Source organism: Orbicella faveolata, unplaced genomic scaffold (genome assembly GCF_042242905.1).
Source record: "Orbicella faveolata isolate gen_17 unplaced genomic scaffold, um_ofav_v1 contig_1, whole genome shotgun sequence".
Lineage (NCBI taxonomy): Eukaryota > Metazoa > Cnidaria > Anthozoa > Scleractinia > Merulinidae > Orbicella > Orbicella faveolata.
In genome coordinates this window covers 5777501-5799853 of record NW_028301536.1, presented here as the reverse complement: position 1 = coordinate 5799853, position 22353 = coordinate 5777501, and the positions used below count along the sequence as shown (strand labels likewise).

Genomic DNA, 22353 nt, shown 5'->3' with positions numbered 1-22353 from the left:
CACGAGTGATGATAGAAGTTTATTCTGTCATGGCGAACCATGGATGCTGCAGAGTTTGTTTCAGAGTTGGACGATTGCTTGGAGTCGCGTTCAGCAGCGAGTAAATAAGGTTCTTTACCTCTGTTGAAAAGAAATAAAAAGATAAATATCAAGAGGTAAACATGGGATTACAGAGCTGAAATTACCCGCTACAGAATCAATATAGAAGGTAAAACTTTATAATAAGAGAGACAATGAAAGTGTTTCTGCTTGACAAATCAAGTACAGATTAAGAAGGAAATACCTGGTGAAAGCTGGTGTGGTACTCTAGGTGCCATGCGCAGAGCGTGGCGTGGATGTTTAAATGCTGGGACTACAGGTGACAACATATCCACAAGAAGGATTCCCATTTGCCACACAGTGCCCTGACAGCCGTCATATTGCTTGGATTTATTGAATTCAGGAGGCATGTACTGTGGTGTGCCTGAATGCAAACATCACTATCACATAAGCTGCCAGGTTTTATTTTACTTGCAAATGTCGCACACAAGACACTCCAGCATTATTCTCACCTCTGAATTTTGTGAAAGGTTCTTCTTGAACTTCAGATGCCAGTCCAAAGTCAATCAACTTGGTTTCATCAGCGCGCATGTCCACCAGGATGTTCTCTGGTTTGCTGTCTCGGTGTAGGACACCAGTCTCCTCGCAGTTGATGTTGGCCTGCAGGATCTGGGCAAAGTATCGTCGGGCTTCTCTCTCTGTCAGTGGTCGGCCCAGACTGTCTCGGTCATGTATGATGTCAAACAGGTCTTTACAGACTTCCGGTCTTTCCATGACGTAAACATAATGCTCACCAGTGTCGACCACTTCATATATGTCGATCACGTGACGGTGCCTTGCTTGGCGCTGAAGATAAGCCTCGGATGGAATTTCTCCACCGTTTATCTATAACAGGGGTGGGGAGGGGGTTAGTTTTTTTTTTTTATGCCCCATTTTTCGAAATCTTCAACTGGTTTTCGCAAGTATCACAACATGTTAAAATCTTTTTCGACTTACTAACCATACTGCTTCTTTACCCTTATATTACAACTGTCTTGAAACTATGAGCCACACTCTTTTTCATTGATAACCCAATTTTACATTTACCAACCTTTTTAAATTCCTTGACTGAGCTTTTCTGCACAAATTTAAGCGCCACCTGAGAGGAAATATCAACTCTATTAGTTTTGTTCCTTTAATTCTACATATATATTAGAAAACAATGCTATATTTTGGAATTTATCAACTGCTGTTACTGGTAGACAAGATCTAGACTAAATCTGGAACCTCGTGGTGTTTTACTGGCATGAGGCAAATACCAGTGGGAGTCCAGGATAAAACAAGACCTTATATTTATCAGTCTTGCCCGAATATCTCTTCCCACAAAAATACTACATGATTTAATAAAGAAATGCAGAAGACTGTTGAGCTCAACTTACCGGCAGATTGTCCTCTTTGCGTGTTGCAGCGACGACTTGACCGAATGAACCAGCTCCAAGGACTTTTCCTATGTCATAATCAGCAAGCTCAGCTACAATTCCAAAACAATGAAAGTCACAGCCATAAAAAACATATTGAAATCTAGGCTTAATTCTCGAAGTTCAAATAAAGTTGTTGTTTGTGTTGTTTGTTTGTTGTTGTTGTTGTTGTTGTTGTTGTTGAAACTTACCTTGAGAAGCTAGTTTCTTGATAAGTTCTGGCACTTCAGAAAGTTTCTCTTGATCGTCTTCATAAATGGAATCCCAAGATGACAAGCTGTCGGCTGACAGTGTAAATTTCATCTCGGCGTCTACCCAGTCGGGTTTCTGAAGAACCAGAAATAACGCAGAATTATTATTAGTACGGCTAGAACAAAATAGTTCTCAATGTTTATTTTCTTGTGATTGGGTTAGTTAGAAAGTCTACGGTGCAGTGCTTCAATTTTATACCCAAAAAGCTGTATAAACTGAAGTGGATGTAAATTAGTAGTGTAGGAAGCTCATAGGGGACCTTCCATTACACTGCTCTTAAAATTGTGAGAAATAATGAAGTAAAAATAAGAGGGTTTGTATGGGAGTCCAATATCCAGAATGGTGGAGGTCGACGAATTTGTCCAGTCCCCTCTCGGTCAATGGCGGTGAACCAATCAGCGTGCGGGATGAGTGGTGACGTCATAGGTAGGACCGAGAAAGAGGGAGGAGACCAAGATTTACATGTTTTTTTTTTAATGGTTTTATCACCAAAAATCCTTAGCTTTTTACAACGTGGGAGGCTGGACTTGAAAAACTATGCGTAATAAAAATGCCTGAGTCACATAAAATATGTCACCTAGTTTCAACAACTCACTTCATGGTTAGAATCGTCATAGCAGACTACTGTGGTGACGTCACGAGGGGGTAGCCCCTCTTGGCTGAGGTCATGGGATACCCCTCCCACCCAGAGAGCTGGGGAGCTAGGATACAAAAAAGAGTTTCACGAACCATGTTTTAAATGTTTCAAAAAATCCTGGGTTTTTTACAAAGTGGAATCGTGATTATCGATTAAAACCATTTTCCACAACAAGGGTGCCAGGGACGTTGCTGGACTTGAAAAAACTATGCGTAACAAAACAGAGAAAATACGCTAATCCTGACTATTCTCTGACTCATCAACAATTCTCCGCAAATCTTTAGTTCAAAGTAGGAAGATGCCCAAGTCACTCGCGCCCGTTCCGACAGGTTTTGACAGGTACTCATCAAATAACGTCGTCAATCAAAAACGCCGCCCGTTTTGCATTTGAATGGTTTGATTTGCATAATGACCCAAAACGGGGATAATGAGTAAAACCCTACAATCACCCTCCTTTGTAAGAATCACATGGCTAATTTAGTGTATCACACTGAAGCTTCAACCTCTTCTTCTGCTTCTTTGTCATCATCCGACTCGTCGGGGAGTAACTTCTTCTGCATGATTCTGTTTAACGGGAATTTCTGTTTTGCTACTGCTGACTCCGCCGCTTCGTCAAAATCCATGTCGTTTTCGTCAATAAAGCGAAGAGTTTGCATGACTTTACGGTGTATTGCGTCGTGTTTGATACGGTGAGTCCATTTTAGTAAGTCCTCTGTAGTCTTCTTCTACTTGCAGGTAATAGGGTATTGAAAGCAGCATTCTCGGCATAGTCTTGGGTTTTTCCCCTATCCAGGAACTGTTGGACGTTTTTCATGAAGGGTTCTTTGAGATCTTCCCCCACTTTTCTACGCAACGGATTCCACGGATCGTAGTCTGGTTCATCGTCCTCCACTTCTTCTTCCTCTTCGGAGCTTCTACTACCCTCCTCTTTTTCCTGTCCCTCTTCAGGTTCCTCTTCTGCCTCCTCGTCCTCCTCTTCGTCCTCTACGTTTTCTTCATTGCTTCCACCTTCTTCCATGGGACCAAAAATATTTCTCTTCCTCAGGTCCTTTGTTTTCCCTTTCCAGCAACGAGTGCGCCTGGCACCCTTGTTGTTGAAAATAGTTTTAATCAAGAGTCGTGATTCTACTTTGTAAAAATTCCAGGATTTTGTGGAACATTAAAAACATTCTTCGTCAATCCCTTTTTGGTATCCTGACTCCCCAGCTCTCTGGGTGGGAGGGGTATCCCATGACGTAAGCCAAGAGGGGATACCCCCTCATGACGCCACCGCAGTAGTCCGCTATGACCATTCTAACCATGAAGTTAGTTGTTGAAACTAGTCGAAATTTTTTATGTGACTCAAGCATTTTTTATTACGCATAGTTTTTCAAGTCCAGCCTCCCACGTTGTAAAAAAACTAAGGATTTTTTGTGATCAAACCATTAAAAACAAACATATGAATCTTGGTTTCCTCACTGTCTCTCGGTCTGAGGACACCTCCAATCATACTTCCTCATGACGTCACCCACCCTCCATTGTTCTACCCATGACGTCACCACCCATCCCGTTCGCGGATTGGCCCATCTATCTTGACCGAGAGGGGCCTGGACAAATTCGTCGAACACTATCATTTTGGATATTGGACTCCCAGACAAACCCTCTTATTTTTACTTCATTATCTCTCACAATGTTAAGAGCAATGCAAGTGAAGGTCCCCTATGACCTTTCTAGACTAATTAAATTACTGGCAAGACTGTGTGTAATATAACAGTACGTAAAACCAACGATTTCAGTCAGTTTTGAGCCAGATTAGAAACCACTGACCTCACCTCATAATCAAGAGACAAAAAGCTGTCGTAACTACTGATTTTCTTCAGAAAATCTTTGTCAGACTCGTTCCATATACATCTCAATTTGTTTCTGTAGAAAAAACCAAAAGACGAGTTCATTTAGAAACTTGTTTGGGTATATACAAGTTATTAAATTTTTTTCATTACCTCTGGAATTTAGAAGTACTTTTTCCCCGTCTCTGGCTAAAGCAACCCTTTGATGAAAAAGAATGAAACGTTAGCATAAGTTACACTTGCAATAAGACAAAAATTAACAGAGAGTACATTTATTCCTTTACAGATATTGTAAAGTGAAAAGAAATGCATCTATTTCTTCGTTTGTCATTTTAAGTCTCTTTTCTTATGAAGAAGAGAACTCAAAAATAGAAAGGAACGAGTTAAGAACACACTTTCGCGTTATTCCCCACGCAAAAACTGAATCAAAACGATTCTATATCTATAGATGGATGTTTCCACAGTATTTTCTTAAATCTTTACATGATTTAAGTCAAATGAATCCTTACCTCATTTTCCGTGCGCCTTGTTTTCTTCGGCGAAGTTGTTTCTGTTTCCATTTTACGCTTTCTTTTTAAGCGCAAGCTTTCCGACAAATTCGGATAATTAATCTCACGCTTTTCAGCACGTGATTCCGTGCTGTTTGATAAGTATTCATCAATCTCAGACATGGCCAACCTCCAGTGATTCAACAACAAAATAACTTGATACTGCAACCGAAGAGAGTGAAAGAATTGTCGCAGTGTTCGCGGCAAGCTAACCTGTTCAGAATTGATCGTTTCTATGGTAAACTTGCAAACTAGAACTATTTTGCCGTTTGTGACGTGTTTGTGATGTCTTGCTCGCACTTATGTGCACACGCGTTAACGGACGTTACACGTTTTCACTCAGCAGGAAAATTGAAATCATTTACTCTACTAAAGTCGCCATAAACCACGCCATGGCTTACTTAAAACATGCTTGACAACGCGGTCATAAGTTTTATAGCGAAGATTTTCACACCGAAATTATGAATCTGTAGGTCGATCTTGTCGGGTAAATTTTTGTTTCACACATGTTGATAGAATTATGGACTTCAAGCCGTTTGATTAATAACTAGAACATGGAAAAAGGTTCCTTTGAGTTAATTTTATGTAGTATGGTCTTCTCCCCAAGGAGGTTCCTTAGATGACTCAGTTCTCGCCATAGTCCGCCAGTTGTTGAGTCGCCTCTGTCCTTTCGTAGACCACTATGTACTGGTCGTTCCTTTCGTGCTGTTGGAAGATGCCGATATTCTCTACCCGTTTCGCTCTTTTGTCGGACGTTTGGCTCGCTAGCGGTGCAAAATGTTCCTCTGTAGAAAGCCGGTACAGTAAATCGCCCTGATCTTTATGGACGTACGTTCGTTGGATCTCAGTCGGTTTGGTCTTCAATAAAAATGTACTTTATTGGAACTCATAAGGATAGCTTGCTTGGTTTAGTTTTTCTTCTCTTATGGGCGACGTTTTTAAGTGAAGCTTTCTTGAAGGGATTATCTTAAACCCTTCATTACTTTGTCACTGGGTATGCGCTTAAACTAGTTACATTAAGAAGCGTGCAGTGATCTTTATAGAACCACTACCGTAAATCTTCGAATTAGCGCCCGGAGCGCTTATTTCAAATTTAGGATAAGACGGGGAGGGGGGAGGGGGCGCTTATTCGAGGGGGTGGGGGGGGGGGCGTTTATTTAATTTTTCCTAAATCGTAGTCTGACATGATCATTCTTTTAATGCATCATCTGCACGTAAACACCAACATAAGCTGTTTATTGACATACAAAGTTGATCCTAAAGTTTAAATCGCGGCACTGTTAGTACTTAACGTATTCAACGTGTTCACTAAACGTGTTCACAAACTGAAACAATGTACAAATCTAATACTACATGACGAAAACTATACGGTCTTTGTTGTCTCATAACTCGTCTACAAAACGGGGGGAGGGGAAGGGGGCGCTTATTCGAGGGGGGAGGCGCTTATTTTGTTTCGGCCGATAGGAGGGGCGCTTATTCGAAGGGGGCGCTTATTCGAGGGGGGCGCTAATTCGAGGTTCATTCTAGCGAACTAATTAATATGCAAATAATGCGCTCTTCTGTAAAATGAAATACCGATAATTTTAATACGCTGTCTTGTATACAATGTATAAAATCTAATACATGAATATAATTCTTCATTTTAACGGTAGTTGAAAACCTTCCAAACCTATAAACAAATCATTAGTAAAATCATATTCAGCTTTGAAACCTGCTCCCTAACTGAAATTTCCTGTGTAAATATAGGAGATCGAGTGGGCGTCTGGATTTCCGGGAATTCGGTAGACGTTTCCACACGTTTCCCAGAATAAAAACGGCTTCAAAATATCATGAAAGGTTACTAAGGCAAAAATAAAACAGACAACCTCAATCAAAATTCATTTATGTGGACAATTTAATTATCAAAGTCTATGTATGATTCTGTATCATTTCTCCCAGCCATAAATCAGTTGGCCAGATAAACACGCTGAACTAAATTAAGTAACGACGTTTTATCGACTTCTGGCTTTCGGTTTAATAGAAACTAGACGAAAGAAGTTCTTGGATCAGAAACCGTACAATTTACGTCGGCGGCGATTCAAAAGGCATGCGATATCCTGCCACCTAACTCAAGCATAAAATTTTCGGGGAGAAGCTGTTTGAAGTGGTATTAAACAGACTCGATGCAAACTCAAATTAATCAGGATTATTCTCTAATTAATGTGAATCGACACTCTCGTTTTGATCATATCTCCTTTATATCCCAATAAGGCATAGCTATATGGTCCAGTCAATAGTAGAAGGCCAACAGACCAGCCAACGCTAAATCAAAACGCCAGCATGCGAACTGGAGTAAAAGAATTGTTTTACGGCGTTTTTCCAATTGAATTTGACAAGACTAAAAAGAAGAACTTTTCCAATCAGCTAGCTTTCCAATTTTAAACCATAGATGTAAAAATAATTCCGAAATGTTACCGAAAAACAGTTTTTGCTGCTTGCGCTCCAGAAGGAAAACACTGAGAAGATCTGAGAAAAGCCGCCAAAGTGGTCCTCAAACATGGCGGACTGTGAAATTGAGGTCATGTGATCGCACACACGCCATTTAAGGTTGCAGAGTCTTGTTGGCTGCCTCTTGCTATGTATTATATAGATGCTTGGCTTGATAGACTCCGTTATCACACTCGTTCGTCAAGCATTTCTTACGCTCGAGAAGAGCAGGCTACGTTGAGGGTTCGTCGCAAAAAAATCAGTTCCTTTTGCTCATTGTTAAGTTTGAGTGATAAATTTCCTTTCAGTTTCCTTGATTCTCCAACGTTCTTTTTAATCAAACATTAGGCAAGACACTGCGTGGAGTTTCTATTAACACCTTCGCAGTTTAGCGGTATGACAACCAGGTTGTATTTCTAGTGTCTAGCAACTTTATTTCGTGATTTCAACATTATTTACCCCACCGCAGAACGTCTTAGTCCAAAATTCCAAAACGAAGTCATTCATTTTCCAAATGTCATCAATGTCATCGATGTGCAAATATTGCTTAAGTAACCAATGATCTCACCAGCAGATTTCATTTTCTAATTTCCCGAAGGAACGGATGACCTTGAGAATGACAGTGTCCTGATATTTTACTTTCCAAAGCAAACAGTATAAAATGAATTTCACAGTAACGTTCACTCTAGTCAAGAAATACGAGCCGGCCTTCAGTCTTCAACATTGCCCTGGTGAGTAGAACTTAGCTTGTAATGTTATGTGTTTTTGTCAATGCCACTAAATATTGATATTAAATAAGGCAAGTTATTGTGTCGTCGAGATATACATCTACAAATTAGCAGCTGTATATCTAAATGAAATGCAGCCGAAAAGTCCAGGAATAAACTCACGACAATAGCTTATTCACTCATGTGATTTAAAAAACATCCTGTAAGAAAGCCTGCGCTAAAAGCCATTCTTCTAAAACATTTAAGATATTTTGCGCAAAGCAAATTTATTGTACGTAAAAAATGTTTTCTATAATTTTCAGAATTATTGTCTAGCACGCAATTTCTTAACTCGCTGTCGCATAAATGAGCTTAACTGACAAGCATACATTTCAGTTCTGAAGTGTTTATTCCTGCACAAAATGGTTCCGCTGCCGTGGAACATCGTTGAACGGTGTACAATAAAGTATGATGCTCCCTAATTATGATTTTAAATTTTCGAGCGTTTTCTTCACGAGGGCCCAGCTATCGCTAAGATTATGATTTCCCTTCAAAACGTCCACCCACATTTTGTGAGGGAATTGTATCTGGCGTGGCTTTTTGAGTGACCGGTAACAGACAAAAAGCATAAATACAGAGTGCGGGAAAACTCCCCTGTTCGCAGGTTATTATGACATGGCAAACTGGCCTATGAAAATGAAACGGAAAATTCTGATTGGTTCCATGTGCTGCCCTAAATATACGGTAGCCTGTCGTTTCTCCAAGAACCGTTTCGCCTCAGTTCGGCTGAGGTTTTATTGACACAAATTAGGGAGTAGTTTGCGCTGAAATGTGTTTCATTTTCTATATTCCTTCCTCAATATACTTGTCGGGGTGGTAATCGGTCGTTTCGCCAACGTATGAAGTCGACTCGCCAATGTCCTGGATCAGTTCGCCTACGCTTGTAAGTCATTTCGCCAACGTCTACAATACTTTTTTGGAAAAAAAAATTGAGATGTGTTTACAAATTACCAGAGGAATAACATGTCGCCTTTGATGTAAGATGACATGGGTGTCCATAGATTAATGTGGACTGCGAGCAATCTCTGTTTTGCTCGAAAATCCGTGGGAAAGAAAGCGAAACGGGAGAATGTGCAAGCGTAATGGCGAGACTGACATATGAGCGGCGAGCGGCGAATACGGAGCCCATTAAGTGCCAATAAATTACACTTCCAATTTGAAATCTGCCCTGAAGTTTTGCCCGCGTTCTGCCGTTTTTCAATTTTCTTTGTTGAAAAAAAAGGAAAAAGTTAGCTGATATGGTTGTAAACCGTTACCCGGTGAACCACGCATTGTTTTGTGAGAAAAAAAATAGTGTCCAAGGAAAGAGAAGAGTGGACACTTAGTTTCATGTTTTTGTTACAGTTCAAATGAGTATATGCAATCAATTTCTTGACTGTTACATGTTAGCAAACCGCAAACAGAGCTACAGTGCGGACCGTTGAGTTGGACCGTTCACAGATCAGTTTCGTTAAGAGAGGATTAAGGGTAAGAAAATTAATCTCTCATGTAGGTATCAACCGTTTTCAAGTTATTTTAAGATATGGTACCCAGTTCTCCCGAGAATAATGATACCGCGCGTATTGCGTAGATGTGTTCTTGGAAAAGGAAAAAGGCGCATAAAAGTACAATGAAAGATGCTCTCCCTGACAGGCTCCGTACGCGCATCGTGTACAAATTTTCTTGTGCAAGCTGTAATGCTTGTTACGTTGGCGAAACAAGCCGACATTTCTCCACGCGCGTGCACGAGCACTTGTCATCGGACAGATCTTCTCACGTTTATAAGCATTTGCAGGCTTCAGAGTCGTGCCGTACCTCTTGTAACTTAGACTGCTTCAAGGTCTTAGACTCTGCACCTACCAAGTACCAAGTTAAGCTTAAGGAGTCTATGTACATCAAGTGGGAAAAGCCTGACCTTAATTAACAGGTCAAACACATCGATTTGATGCTTTCCCTATAGCTGCACGCGCACGCGCATCTTTTAATTCCATTAACTTCGAAATTTATCTAGCGTATTGTTTTCCAATGCAATGTAACGTAGGATTTGTAACAGGCACGTTTTAAATCACTGTAAACTTTCAAAACCGTCACACTGACGATGACGGATGTACCGTCGAAACATGTTTGTGAAAATTAAAAAAGTCGTATTATTTTTGAAAATTTCTACATTTTTGCTGCTGTCTCGACCATTTGGAACAATGAAAAACATTTTTATACAAGAAAAATGGATACTTCGATTAACTTTTGATCCTGGGTTAGCGTTAACCGGCTTTCGAACAACCCGGCCCAGCTGGGTGACCATCTCCTAGACTCCTATAATGAAGCGTTTGATAAAGGAAAAATGTCATTCTCTCAAATCTCACTAGTACCAAAAGGGGAGAGCTACCTGGTCGAATTAACAACTTGGCGTCCAATTACACATCTAAATGTCGACTATAAAATACTGGCAAGAACATTTACGAAAAGAATTGAACTCAAATTACCCAAATTAATATTTTCAGATCAAACTGGATTTGTCAAAGGAAGGTTTATCGGTCAAAACGTAAGATATCTCAATGACGTTATGGAATACACTGAACTAAACAAAATTCCAGGAATTATGGTACTTATAGATTTCGAGAAAGCATTTGATACGTTAGAATGGCAATTCCTTCATCGATAATACGCTAAAATGCCTCAATTTTGGTCCAAACCTGAGGACCTGGATCTCTGTGATGTACTCGGATGTAGAAAGCGGAATAATAAACGGAGGTTACGTTACAAATTACTTTAAGGTATCCCGAGATGTTCGACAAGGCTGTCCCTTGAGTCCTATTCTTTTTATATTATCCGCAAAACTACTAGCGCATAAGATACGTCAAAATAGCAAGAGTAAGGGAATAAAGCTCCCAAATAATGTTGAAATAAAACTAAGCCAATTTTCTGATGACACGACCGTTATCTGTAAGGAGATTGAATCACTAAAGGAAAATATAACGATTTTAAACAAATTTGCCGAAATCTCAGGCCTCAAATTGAACAGAAAGAAGACCAAAGGTATCTGGATTGGACCGCAGAAGAAGAATAAAACTAAACCCCAAGCAATAGACATAACTAATGAACCAACTAAAACACTGGGAATCTATATTTCGGACAATCGTGATGAGAGTAACGTCCAAAACATTTTCGTCAAAATTCAAAAAATGGAAACAAAATTAAATATCTGGCTGTCTCGATTAAATATTTGGCTGTCTCGTCTACAAGATCTTCTTAAGAATACTGGAAAATATCTATCTTGTGAAGAAAGAGTGCAAGGATTACAATACATCCTATTTACGCCAACATTCTTGAAACTGGTGTGAGCGGCAAGAACAAAAGACTGTTTCTAGAATCCTTGCACTCTTTCTTAGACAAAAACTCCATAAATGAAAGAGCACCCTTCCCAAGGGTTTACGCGTCACTGCTTGCCTCCCTAGGGGGCAACGAACAATAACGTCCCAGCTTATTAAAATTCTGTGAATCGCGCGAAATCATCATTCTCTGAAGAAGACCGCAGAAGGCGGTCGAAAATTTAAGAGACAATTTTACTTTTTTAGATCTGTTTTAAACGTTTTTTAATCAATTCAAACAAAAACTAAATATACAATGGAAAATCGAAAATAAGGGGAAATTGAATAGCTAGATCCTGATAACCAGCAACCAGCACTGCGCGACCCTATTAACAAATGTAATTTTAATCAATCATAGAAATCTATGCTAAATTTCGTTAAGTGAATACTGTAATTATAAATTATACTGTACTCTAGGTAGCGTGCCGCAACAAGTGTAAGCTTTCTGTTGTTTTTTAATAATAATTATTATTTTGTAATTTGTGTACTTGTATTATTTTCTATAGTTTCTGACATCTTTTTGTAGCTGTAGTGTAAGTTTAATTGTAATTGTTGTAATTGTTTGAGCAATTTAAAAAAAAAAATTAATCCTGGGTTGGCGTTAACCGCCTTTCGAATAACCCGGCCCAGCTGAGTAAAATGTGCGTTGCAGGATTGGCTTTTGTCAGACCCTCCAGGGATTTGTAAAACCTGGAGTGATCTAACATGGATCGAGAGGTTACCTTAGGAGCAAGACCTACATGAGGGATTAACTTTCCTACCCTTTATGCTCTTGGTTTCTTGGCTTTTTCCAAACATTGAACAAAAGAAAACAGTCGGTTGTTAAGATCATTTCCCAGTATTGCATTTCGCATCCTTACTGCGCATAATTTATGGCGTCATTAATTTAATTAGCGCGCGTTCGTGCACGCGTACATTGAAAACATGGCGGATTTGCCTTGATATTGAGTTCTGTCAGTTGAAAAATGGCTATAGCTCACCAACGAGCTCGGGCACCCCAAATTTTTTTCCAGTCATTTTAATCAACTAATCATTAACTTTGCGTCAGAAAAGACTGATCTGATTTCTATTGTTGAAAATTGAATAAATAAGGAAAATAGCAGCTGCACTGTAGTCTTTTCTTTTCAATATTATGCAGTTTGATAGCCGTGGCAAGCAATTTGGTTCCAATATTTTAACAAGGATTCAGCTGTCTGTAAAAATCAAACTTAAAAAGTTTATTTGTGTCCGACACAAGTATTGACTGTAGTTTGAGGCGTGTTTTCACGAGTCTGGGCTCACAAAGAGTTTACAATAACTTGGAATGCGTTCTTGTAATAAGCATTAAAGAACGCTAAAATGGGACATTTTCAATGCCTCACTGCTCCGTCCTTAACGAGCCTGGGCACCCTCCTTTTTATTTTATAATTAAAGTTCTCATATGATAAATATTCATTGGACAAAGTTTGAACAAAAATCTATGTGCAGTTTTATTCCAGGGGAATTACCTTAAGTAGGAAGCCTTTTTTCTCCATATTTGGCGAAAAACTGAACTTAACCAAATACAGAGATTAATAAATTCGAACTTAAACTTAAATAAACTGAAATTACAACAAGACGAAAAACAGCAAAAATAGAAAGGAAAACGAGACTACTTACAAGATCTGTACCACACTCCGGAACTGACAACGACTGAATACAACTAAAAGAACTACAACGCTATAAAACGGAATTTTGAACTAAAAGAATAAACTTAACGAGGTTACGTGATAAACAATAGACGATTACATAGCACGACGCGAAAAAACTAATTTGCATTGAAAAACTGCACAAAAAAGGTACGCAAAAATTAACCTTTAACAACAAACCCAAACCAAAAAAGAAAAGTCGACCAAAAACGGAAAAATTTAAGTCTCGCGGCTACACCTGATCAAACCTAGTTATTTGCACTTACTTATTTTCTAGAGTTTAAATCACTCCTATAGGAAGCATTAAGTAAATAGTAAGCAACTGATCGCCCACCGAGTTCGTGACAGATAACTAGTAGGTACGCGAAAATTAAACCAATCACAAACGAGAATTTTGTTCAAGATACAATTACCTTCTAAATTGTACCACACGAGCTCCAGTTAGTAATTAATCGTATCAATGATAAATCTCGAGATTCCCGAAAAGACTTTTAAGACCATAGCAGTAGAGGCAATCTTATCTTGCATCTTAGTTGACGTTTACTTTCTTATTCTTGTTTTACCAAAATATTTCGAAGAAAAAGGTAGCGAAAGTTACTTTTGTGGCGCGTCCTCAGCTTGCGAACCATGGGTAGAAACATAAATGATGAGCGGATTTGGAAAGTTGATTTGTTTGCCTAACATTGACTTTTCCGGGTCTTTGCGCTTTTGACAAAACCATAACATAATGCTGGAAAACTTTTTTTTTTTCAGATTCAAGATTTACAAAAAGAAGGCGTCATGAATAACATAGAAGAAACTATAGAAGCCGTGATGATTAGCTTCTGGTGTGTATGGTTGCCTATTTTCCTTCTCAAGACCGCTCGTGCTTTAAAAGCCATCGAGTTATGCAAGGAGAGCTTGGTTTTGCTAAATGAACTGAGTGTAGAAAAATAATTAATCAAAACAATTTATGAATTAATTTATCTAACAATGCTCAGCGCGTACTATCGAATCAGCGACATCACAAATGCAATAACATGCGGCAGGAAACTTCTCGCTATTTGTCGCGAGTGTGGTGATACAGTCCGAGAAGGGAAATTTGGTATGGCACTGGCAGAGGTGTATTTGACTCAAAATATGTATGCCGAGGCAAAAGAACTTTATGAGAGGACAAACATTATCATGAGAGAAATTGGTGATAGAGCAGGAGAAGCGTTATCTTATGGAAGCCTTGGAAATATGTTTGTATCTCTTGGTCAATATCTAAAGGCTAAAGAATATTTCGAGAAAGCGCTTGCAATCAAAATGGAAATTGGTGACAGAGCAGGAGAAGCGTCAAGTTATGGAAAACTTGGAACTGTGTTATATCTCTTGGTCAATATGTCAAAGCTGAAGAACATTATGAGAAATCACTTGCAATCAGAATGAAAATTGGTGACGAAAAGGGAGAAGCGACAGCTTACGGAAACCTAGGAACTGTGTTTGGATCTCGCGGTGAATATGTCAAAGCTAAAGAATATCTGGAGACAGCGCTTGCGATCAAGATAGAAATTGGTGATAGAGAAGGAGAAGCGTCATTTTATGGAAACCTTGGAAATGTGTTTCAATCCCTTGGTCAATATGTCAAAGCTGAAGAATATTACGAGAAAGCACTTGCAATCACGAAGAAACTTGGTGACAAAGAGGGAGAAGCAAAAAATTATTGTAACATAGGGCGTTTGTTTCATACTCTTGTCGAGTATGTGAAAGCTCAGGAGTATCTTGAAAAAGCACTGAAGATCAGAATGGAAATCGGTGACAGGCCAGGAGAAGCAGAAGTTTACGCAAATCTAGGGGCATTGTCTAAATCTCTTCGAAAATACAGAAAAAGTAAAGAATGTTATGACAAAGCACTCGCAATCTTTAGTGAAATTGGAGGCAAAGCAGGAGAAGCAACTGTTTATGAACATCTAGGCTGTTTGTTTCAATCTCTTGGCGATAATGTCAAAGCTAAAGAATATTTTGAGAAATCTCTTGCTATCACACTTCAAACTGGTGACAGAAAACAAGAAGCAATAAATTACCATCGCCTGGGATCTATGTTCCTAACACTTGATAAATATGTCATGGCTGAAAAATATTTTGAGAAGGCACTTTCATTAGTTAAACATAGTAGGTATGCCGAAATTGAGCTTGAGTGCTATTTGTCTCTGACATTGACAAAACTTAAACAAGAAAAGTCCCAGGAAGCCTTTTCCTATATATCTCAAAGTGTGAAGAAATGCGAAGATTTGCGAGATGTTAATGCAGAAAGTGATCACATCAAGATATCATTAGCAGACAAGTACAGTGTCCCCTACCAGTTGCTCAGTAAATCTTTTTGTGCCGCTGGAAATCCCAGGAATGCCCTCAATGTTGTAGAGCTTGGACGGGCTAGAGCCCTAGCAGACTTGATGGCAACTCAGTACTCTGCTGAAAAACACACACCAGCTGACCCACAAACAAGGACTGGCATTGAAAATGTCATGAAGAACGAAAGTAATTTCACCTGTCTATACATTTCGTATAATACTCAAGAAGTATTTTTGTGGCTTCTCGAGAAGAGTGGAGCCATTCATTTCCGAAATATTAGAGTGGAGAAAAAGACCCTTCACACCAGATTGGCAAAGGGTGCTAGAAATTTGGATGAATTTTTTGCTATCATGACTGAAAGCTTCCGCAGCTTTGGAATTTTACCGGAAGAGATTTGTGAAGATCAATCTTTAAATGACGTAAATATTGAGCCGAAACTCGAATCTTGTCAGCAAGAGGGTTTTGAAGGTTTACGGCGAGAAAAGGATAAGGATGATCCCGAACCGAGTCTACGGTTGTTCTACGAAATGTTGATCAATCCCGTGTCCGACCTACTTGAAGAACCTGAAGTCCTCATTGTTCCTGATCGCCGCTTGTACCGTGTTCCATTTCCAGCTTTACTCAATGAAAGTGGAAAGTATTTATCAGAGACTTTCAGAATCCGCATTGCTCCTTCTTTGACGACTCTAAAGCTCATACAGGACAGTCCTGCAGACTATCACAGTCAGACTGGTGCTCTGGTAGTAGGTGATCCTGATGTTGGTGAGGTGATTTACAGGGAATGTGTCAATAAGAACTTCGTACCATTGCCTGGTGCAAGAAAGGAAGCAGAGATGATTGGGCAACTGCTAAGCGTTCAGCCTTTGTTAGGACAACAAGCAACGAAGCAAGCGGTACTTGAGAGGATACGCTCAGTGGGTCTGATACATATTGCTGCACATGGTAATGCTGAAAGAGGAGAAATTGCTCTTGCTCCTGCTGGCTTGACTACTGAGACTCCACAAGAAGACGACTACCTTTTGAAAATGTCTGACATTTCACAAGTGCAATTGCGAGCCAAACTGGTGGTACTAAGCTGTTGTCACAGTGGTCGTGGGCAAATTAGAGCCGAGGGAGTTGTGGAAATCGCTCGTGCGTTCTTAGGATCCGGTGCACGCTCAGTGTTGGTGGCACTGTGGGCTCTGGAGGACAGGGCAACAGAGCAGTCGATGAGTCACTTCTACGAGCACCTTGTTCGCGGGGTAAGTGTCAGTGAGTGTCTTCATGAGGCCATGAAGTGGATGAGAGAGCACGGTTTTAGCAAGGTTCACGAGTGGGCACCGTTTATGCTGATTGGGGATAACGTGTCATTTGCTTTTCCAAAAAGGTAAGTAATCGCAAAGAGAAAAACAAACCTAATACGATCTTTTATTTCGTTGCAAAAAAACAAACTCAGAATGGAATCTTACACACTGTGCTGGGGCATTAATAAACAGAAGCTTCACATCACTAATAATAATGTGAGTTCCTGTTGTTTGGAGAATTTTTGGGGATAAAAAAAATTTTAGTGTTTTGATTTGACATTTAATCCTTTGATCTATACCTACATTCTTTACATTTTGTAACTTGTGCCCAGTACTAAGATATTAAAATCATTTTTTTTTAAGAGCTTCTTGCTGCTGAAAAACAGTGTTAAGAAACAAAACTAACCTTCCAGTCAAATAGGGTTTTCCTGTTACGTTTTGGACCTGTTGCTATTTTATAAGTTAAAGTTCAGTTTATTTTATTAAGTACAGGAAAGCGCTAACGAGAAATCTGTTACATATTGTGCAGGTCAATTTACATCAACTTTCTTATTTTTTGTTTCTTTGTCTCTTTGTTGCAGGATTAAGACCACATCAATGAAGGACTCTATGTAGACCAACATCAAGCCAATGAGCTAAGAAACTTCTGCAAGGACAGTGTTCATTTCTCTCAAGCAGCAAAGAAACCTTTTTTATTGAATGAGTTTTATTTAACAAATAAAGAAGCCTGAGCCGTGTATTACACTGTGATAAAACGTGACGAGTGTTCTCAAATGTCCGGAGTGTTTTACCACAGTGTAATATACGGCTTAGGCTTCTTCATTTGCCTTATGATATAGATTTTTACACGCGCAAAACAATAAAACACGCTTTTTCTATGCTTTATACTCTGATTTATTATATGGCTGTGTCTCACAAAGACTGGAAACTACCCAATTCACGAATTTGATTGGCTGAAATCGATATCGACCGCGGTCTAGATTTTCCCATCTAGACCGGCATCTAGCTAGACCGGTTTCATTTTGCGTTGAAAAAGTAGCAAACTAAAATACAAAAATGTTCCCCATTTCTTTTATTTTCTTCTCAATCATTTACGGAAGTGCCAAAAAGCTTGATAACAAAAAAAAAGTAAAGAGGACGAGCAAATTTCGGCAGGTTTAAGTTAAGCTCATCGCCATTCGCAAGCAAACTGTCAGCAAACCAGTTCCATTAAACGAATTAAAGTTTTCTTCTTTACCATCTAATAAACATCTCATTAAATAACCGAGCTAAGTCGGTCTGTATGGGAGAATCGTGACCTCGGTCGTATGTACAGACCTCACTGCGTTCGGTCTGTACTCACGACCTCGGTCAAGATTCTCCCATACAGACCTCCAGCTTGGTTAATAAGAGCTAAAAAACATAGGTTTTTAACCAATCAAGGCGCGCGCAGGGTCCTAGCTATATTATAATATGTAATAAGAATAATAATTAATGATTTTCTAACGCTTTTAAATCACGGGCCTGTCAAGTGCATCGCGAGAACCTAGTTACACCATAATTCATTTTGTATGTATCACAAAATTATTCTTCCCTTGCACGTGACGTCATCATGTTCTAAAATCCAAAACTAAAGGGATACCACACAGTTTTTTCTCCTCATCAGACATAAGGGGTGCTAAATTTATATATGTTTACAACTCTTCAGCTCAGTTGCTTTCTTCGTCTGGAAACCACCGCATTTTGAATTTCAGAGTAACGGTGAAGCGTGACATAAAGCTACGAACTCGTTTGTCGAAAATATTTACTTCTCTCGTGATTTTTAGCCGTTTTAGAAGTTTAAGTATTAGGAAAAGTGCTTATTTAAATGCTTGTTTGTTCAGTAGAGATAATCAGTCACCTAGATAGCCTAAGTAAGTTCCAGATGTTTACACAATTTTGCGGTCGCCATATCGGTGGCCGGGCTCTGTAAATTTGCGCAAAATATTTCGACGAATATCCGAAGTTTGGGAAAGCGCATAGACTTTAAACTTGGAGAAGCGTCTTCTTTATCAATCTCCTATAACATCACAATTTCTTGACTTTATCCTCTGAATGGTGTTCGAATTAATTTTTTTTATGGCGTGACAGTGCAAGCCAAGTATTGCACGAGGAAACGACGTTAACAGAAGCGTGCTTAAACCTGTAATTAAACTAGTAGAATATTCTAAAGCGATATTTCAATCGCAGTAAAGTGTTGTAAGTAAAATCACACCAGAAGAATCGCCAATATTTTCGTGCATGTATAAATCTAACTTTACTTCCACCCCAACTAACTGCTCTGTGTCTCCGATCTTTCCCGCCTGCTGACTGTTAATTGGCTAATTCAAATACCACAAGCATTGGCCGTATGCAAGGTTAATGTTAACAACGAATTGTTTCTGGAGGAACAAACAGGCACAACATCAAAGTCCTTCCCGGTGGAAGGTAGTCCACGCGCGAAGTGCGAGATTCTGTACCTCACTTTTTTTGCGCTCGCCTTTTGAGCGTCGCTGAGATTTTTATCGCTTTGGGTCTGGGTTCGGATTTCGCTGCTCAACTTTTGGCCAAATCTAGTATGTTGGACAGGTTTTTTGTTTTGAGGGTCTTTTTTTTTTTTTGATCCGGCAATCTAATACATGGATTTGACTTCTTTATAATAATGCTTTATTCACCGATTTGTCGCATACGAATCAATTAAACTCGGTGTTCGATTCTAGTTTTATGTCTTCTGATAAAAAATTTTAGGCTCCGTCCACATTACACCGGAGGAATTCGAAAACGGAGGTTTCACTCTGAAAACGCATCAAATGTTTTCCGTCCACACTACGCCGGAAGAATTTAAAAACGCAACAATCACCGGTCAGTTTAGATTTGTGTTGAGAAAAACTCAGTCAGAGAAATAACATGATTATCGTGACGCAACCGTCTCGAAAAATTCCGTTTTCAAAATGTTTTCCGTCCACACGAAAACAAAAAGCCGGCGTTTTCAAATTTCTCCAGCTGGAAGGGCGTTTTCCAAAAGCTCAGTTTTTGTGACGGATTAGTGTGGACGGTAGGCCTAATCGTAGAAATAAAGCTGCGTTTACAAATTTCTCTGGCGCAGTGTGGATGCTGCCTTGATTAATAAACCCAGTAACTACTCCATATTATAACAGCGCATAAATATTTTATTCAGAAACTATTCTCATTTAAAATATAACACATCATTTTATAATATAATTACTCTATATAAACTGTACAGATTTGCATGTCTTTGTGCCTGACTTTCTGAAAAGCTTCTTGGAAATAAAGGATTCTCTAACGAAATAAAACAAGCGATCTATTTCATTTTATTCTTGTATACTTTTAACCAAACTTGCTTAGTAAATCCAATGAATTAGTCTGTAATCGAACAAATTTGCCGAATTCATGAAAGGCGTCTATTACTGATCTAATAAACGGTTTATTAGATCAATAATAGATATCTGTCATAATTTACAGATATTGTATAATAGTTTGTAATAACTTAACGACCATTTTTATTAGATTAATATCTATTCACAGCTGTTATATATATGGTCTGACTTTAGTGTGCCAAAATATAAATTGTCCTGTTAACTTTTAATGGTTCAGAAGCCGATCAGTCAGCTATGTAATTAATATAATATTAATTATCCTTCAACTCAGTTCATTGGCTAAATAACTGATGTGTTTCATGATTGATGATAGAAGTTTAGTCTGTTATGGCGAACCATGGATGCTGCAGAGTTTGTTTCAGGGTTGGACGATTGCTTGGATTCGTGTTCAGCAACGAGTAAGTTAGGTTCTTCGCCTCTGTTGAAAAGAAATAAAAAGATAAATATCAAGATGTAAACACTGGATCACGGAGCTGAAATCACCCGCTACAGAATCAATATGGAAAATAAGAGAAACAGTGAAAGTGTTTCTGCTTGCATTGATAAAGCAAGTAGAGATTAAGAAGGAAATACCTGGTGGAAGCTGGTGTGGTACTCTAGGTGCCATGCGTAGAGCGTGACGTAGATGTTTAAATGCTGGGACTACGGGTGACAGCATATCCACAAGAAGGATTTCCATTTGCCACACAGTTTCCTGACAGCCGTCATATTGCTTGGATTTACTGAATTCAGGAGGCATGTACTGTGGTGTGCCTGAATGCAAACAAATCACAGTATCACATAAGCTGCCAGGTTTTATTTTACTTGCAAATGTCGCTCACAAGACACTCCAGCATTATTCTCACCTCTGAATCTTGTGAAAGGTTCTTGTTGAACTTCAGATGTCGGTCCAAAGTCAATCAACTTGGCTTCATCAGTGCGCATGTCAACCAGGATGTTCTCTGGTTTGATGTCTCGGTGTAGGACACCAGTCTCCTCGCAGTTGATGTTGGCCTGCAGGATCTGGGCAAAGTATTGTCTTCAGAAAGTTTCCCATGATCGTCTTCATAAATGGAATCCCAAGATGACAAACTGTTGGCTGACATTGTAAATTTCATCACGGCGTTTACCCAGTCGGGTTTCTGTAAAAACAAATACGCAAAGAACGCAGAATTATTAGTACGGCTAGAACAAAATAGTTATAAACGTTTATTTTCTTGTGATTGAGTTCAGTTAGAAAGTCTACGGTGCGGTGCTTCAATTTTGTACACAAAAAGCTGTATAAACTGTAGTGGATTTAAATTTTGGCACAACTGTGTGCAATATAACAGTGCGTAAAAGCAACGATTTCAGTCAATTTTTAGCCAGATTAGAAATCACCTTACCTCATAATCAAGAGACAAAAAACTGTCGTAGCTACTGATTTTCTTTAGATACTCTTTGTCAGACTCGCTCCAGATACATCTCAATTTGTTTCTGTAGAAAAACAAAAAAAGACGACTTCATTTAGAATCTTGTTTAGTTAGTCGTTGAAATGTTTATTATTATTATTATTATTATTATTATTAATAATAATATTATTACTGAACTACTAGTCGCACAGACAGTGGGGCAGATGCACGAGCTCCCCGCCGATCATGCAGTTAGAACACTGCAGCAATGTAACCTTAGAGATGAGGATGCGCGCCTTAGGGAAAACCTAGGGGAAGTGAGGAATGCCCTTCCTGAACAAACTAAGGGAGCTGCCGACCTTGCTGCGGAGAAAGTGGCATCTAGCTGGCTAATAGTCATTTCAGTTTAAGATGTGGACTTCACTCTAAATAAGAGAGACTTCAAGGACGCCATTCATATGAGATATGATTGGCAAATAAGCGTCTACTCGTGTGTGTGGAGATGTTTTTGATGTAGACCACGCCATGGTGTGTAGACGTGGAGGCTTGATTATTCAAAGACATAATGAGCTGCGTGATTTGGAAGCCGAAATGCTAAAGGTGGCATGCAATGACGTCCAAATTGAGCTGGTACTTCAGGAGATAAAAGGAGAAGTGCTGACACCCGGTACGAACAGAGTAGCGGATGCCCGGCTCGACACTCATGCTCGTGGCTTCTGAGAGCGGCAAGTAAAGTGTGAAGATTTAGAGCCGAGTGGCTCATAGCTGCCGGAGCTTATCCCGGTTTCTGTAGCATGAAGCGGCTAGGAGTATTTCTACTACCCCTGGATGGGATGCTAGTCCATCGCAGGTCGCTCCAACGCAATTTGTTAAGTTTCCCCAACAATTCGCCAGTACCCATTTATACTCCTGGGTGGAGAGAGGCACTGTGAGGGATAAGTGTCTTGCCCAAGAACACAACACAGTGTCCCCGGCCAGGGCTCGAA

At 39.4% G+C, this 22353-nt stretch overlaps 2 protein-coding genes and 2 pseudogenes across 4 annotated transcripts; 1 reads left to right on the top strand and 3 right to left on the bottom strand.

Annotated features, from left to right (window-relative positions):
* Positions 1 to 19: 19 nt before the first annotated feature.
* Positions 20 to 4882, bottom strand: LOC110064140 (serine/threonine-protein kinase pim-3-like). The gene is made up of 9 exons (XM_089286496.1): positions 4721 to 4882; positions 4365 to 4411; positions 4197 to 4287; positions 1688 to 1823; positions 1458 to 1549; positions 1130 to 1177; positions 552 to 924; positions 284 to 463; positions 20 to 120 (listed from the first exon to the last, which is right to left on the bottom strand). The coding sequence occupies exons 1-9, from the start codon at positions 4880 to 4882 to the stop codon at positions 20 to 22; spliced, it is 1230 nt and encodes a 409-aa protein (XP_089142622.1).
* LOC110064133 (uncharacterized) lies at positions 2871 to 3403 on the bottom strand (annotated as a pseudogene).
* A 3004-nt stretch (positions 4883 to 7886) lies between the features above and the next one.
* On the top strand, positions 7887 to 17487 carry LOC149117838 (tetratricopeptide repeat protein 28-like). Of its 3 annotated transcripts, XM_089286401.1 has the most exons (4): positions 7887 to 7956; positions 9382 to 9459; positions 13760 to 16685; positions 17184 to 17487. In XM_089286401.1, the coding sequence occupies exons 3-4, from the start codon at positions 14413 to 14415 to the stop codon at positions 17215 to 17217; spliced, it is 2307 nt and encodes a 768-aa protein (XP_089142527.1). In that variant the 5' UTR covers positions 7887 to 7956; positions 9382 to 9459; positions 13760 to 14412; the 3' UTR covers positions 17218 to 17487. The 3 variants fall into 3 exon arrangements, with proteins under 3 accessions (XP_089142527.1, XP_089142537.1, XP_089142531.1); XM_089286411.1 differs by lacking the exon at positions 9382 to 9459; XM_089286405.1 differs by lacking the exon at positions 7887 to 7956 and having other exon boundaries at positions 8373 to 9459.
* A 2827-nt stretch (positions 17488 to 20314) lies between these two features.
* Positions 20315 to 22353, bottom strand: part of LOC149117837 (serine/threonine-protein kinase pim-3-like) — a 3354-nt pseudogene continuing 1315 nt past the window's right edge.

Excerpts from the sequence above, each read along its gene's own strand:
- LOC110064140 (XM_089286496.1), bottom strand. The coding sequence starts at position 4,882 with ATGTCTGAGATTGATGAATACTTATCAAACAGCACGGAATCACGTGCT. Across the intron at positions 4,412-4,720 it reads CAAGGCGCACGGAAAATGAG|GGTTGCTTTAGCCAGAGACG; the intron begins GTAAGGATTCAT and ends TTTTCATCAAAG. Across the intron at positions 1,178-1,457 it reads GCAAAGAGGACAATCTGCCG|GTGGCGCTTAAATTTGTGCA; the intron begins GTAAGTTGAGCT and ends ATTTCCTCTCAG.
- LOC149117838 (XM_089286411.1), top strand. The coding sequence starts at position 14,413 with ATGAAAATTGGTGACGAAAAGGGAGAAGCGACAGCTTACGGAAACCTA. Across the intron at positions 16,686-17,183 it reads TCATTTGCTTTTCCAAAAAG|GATTAAGACCACATCAATGA; the intron begins GTAAGTAATCGC and ends TCTTTGTTGCAG.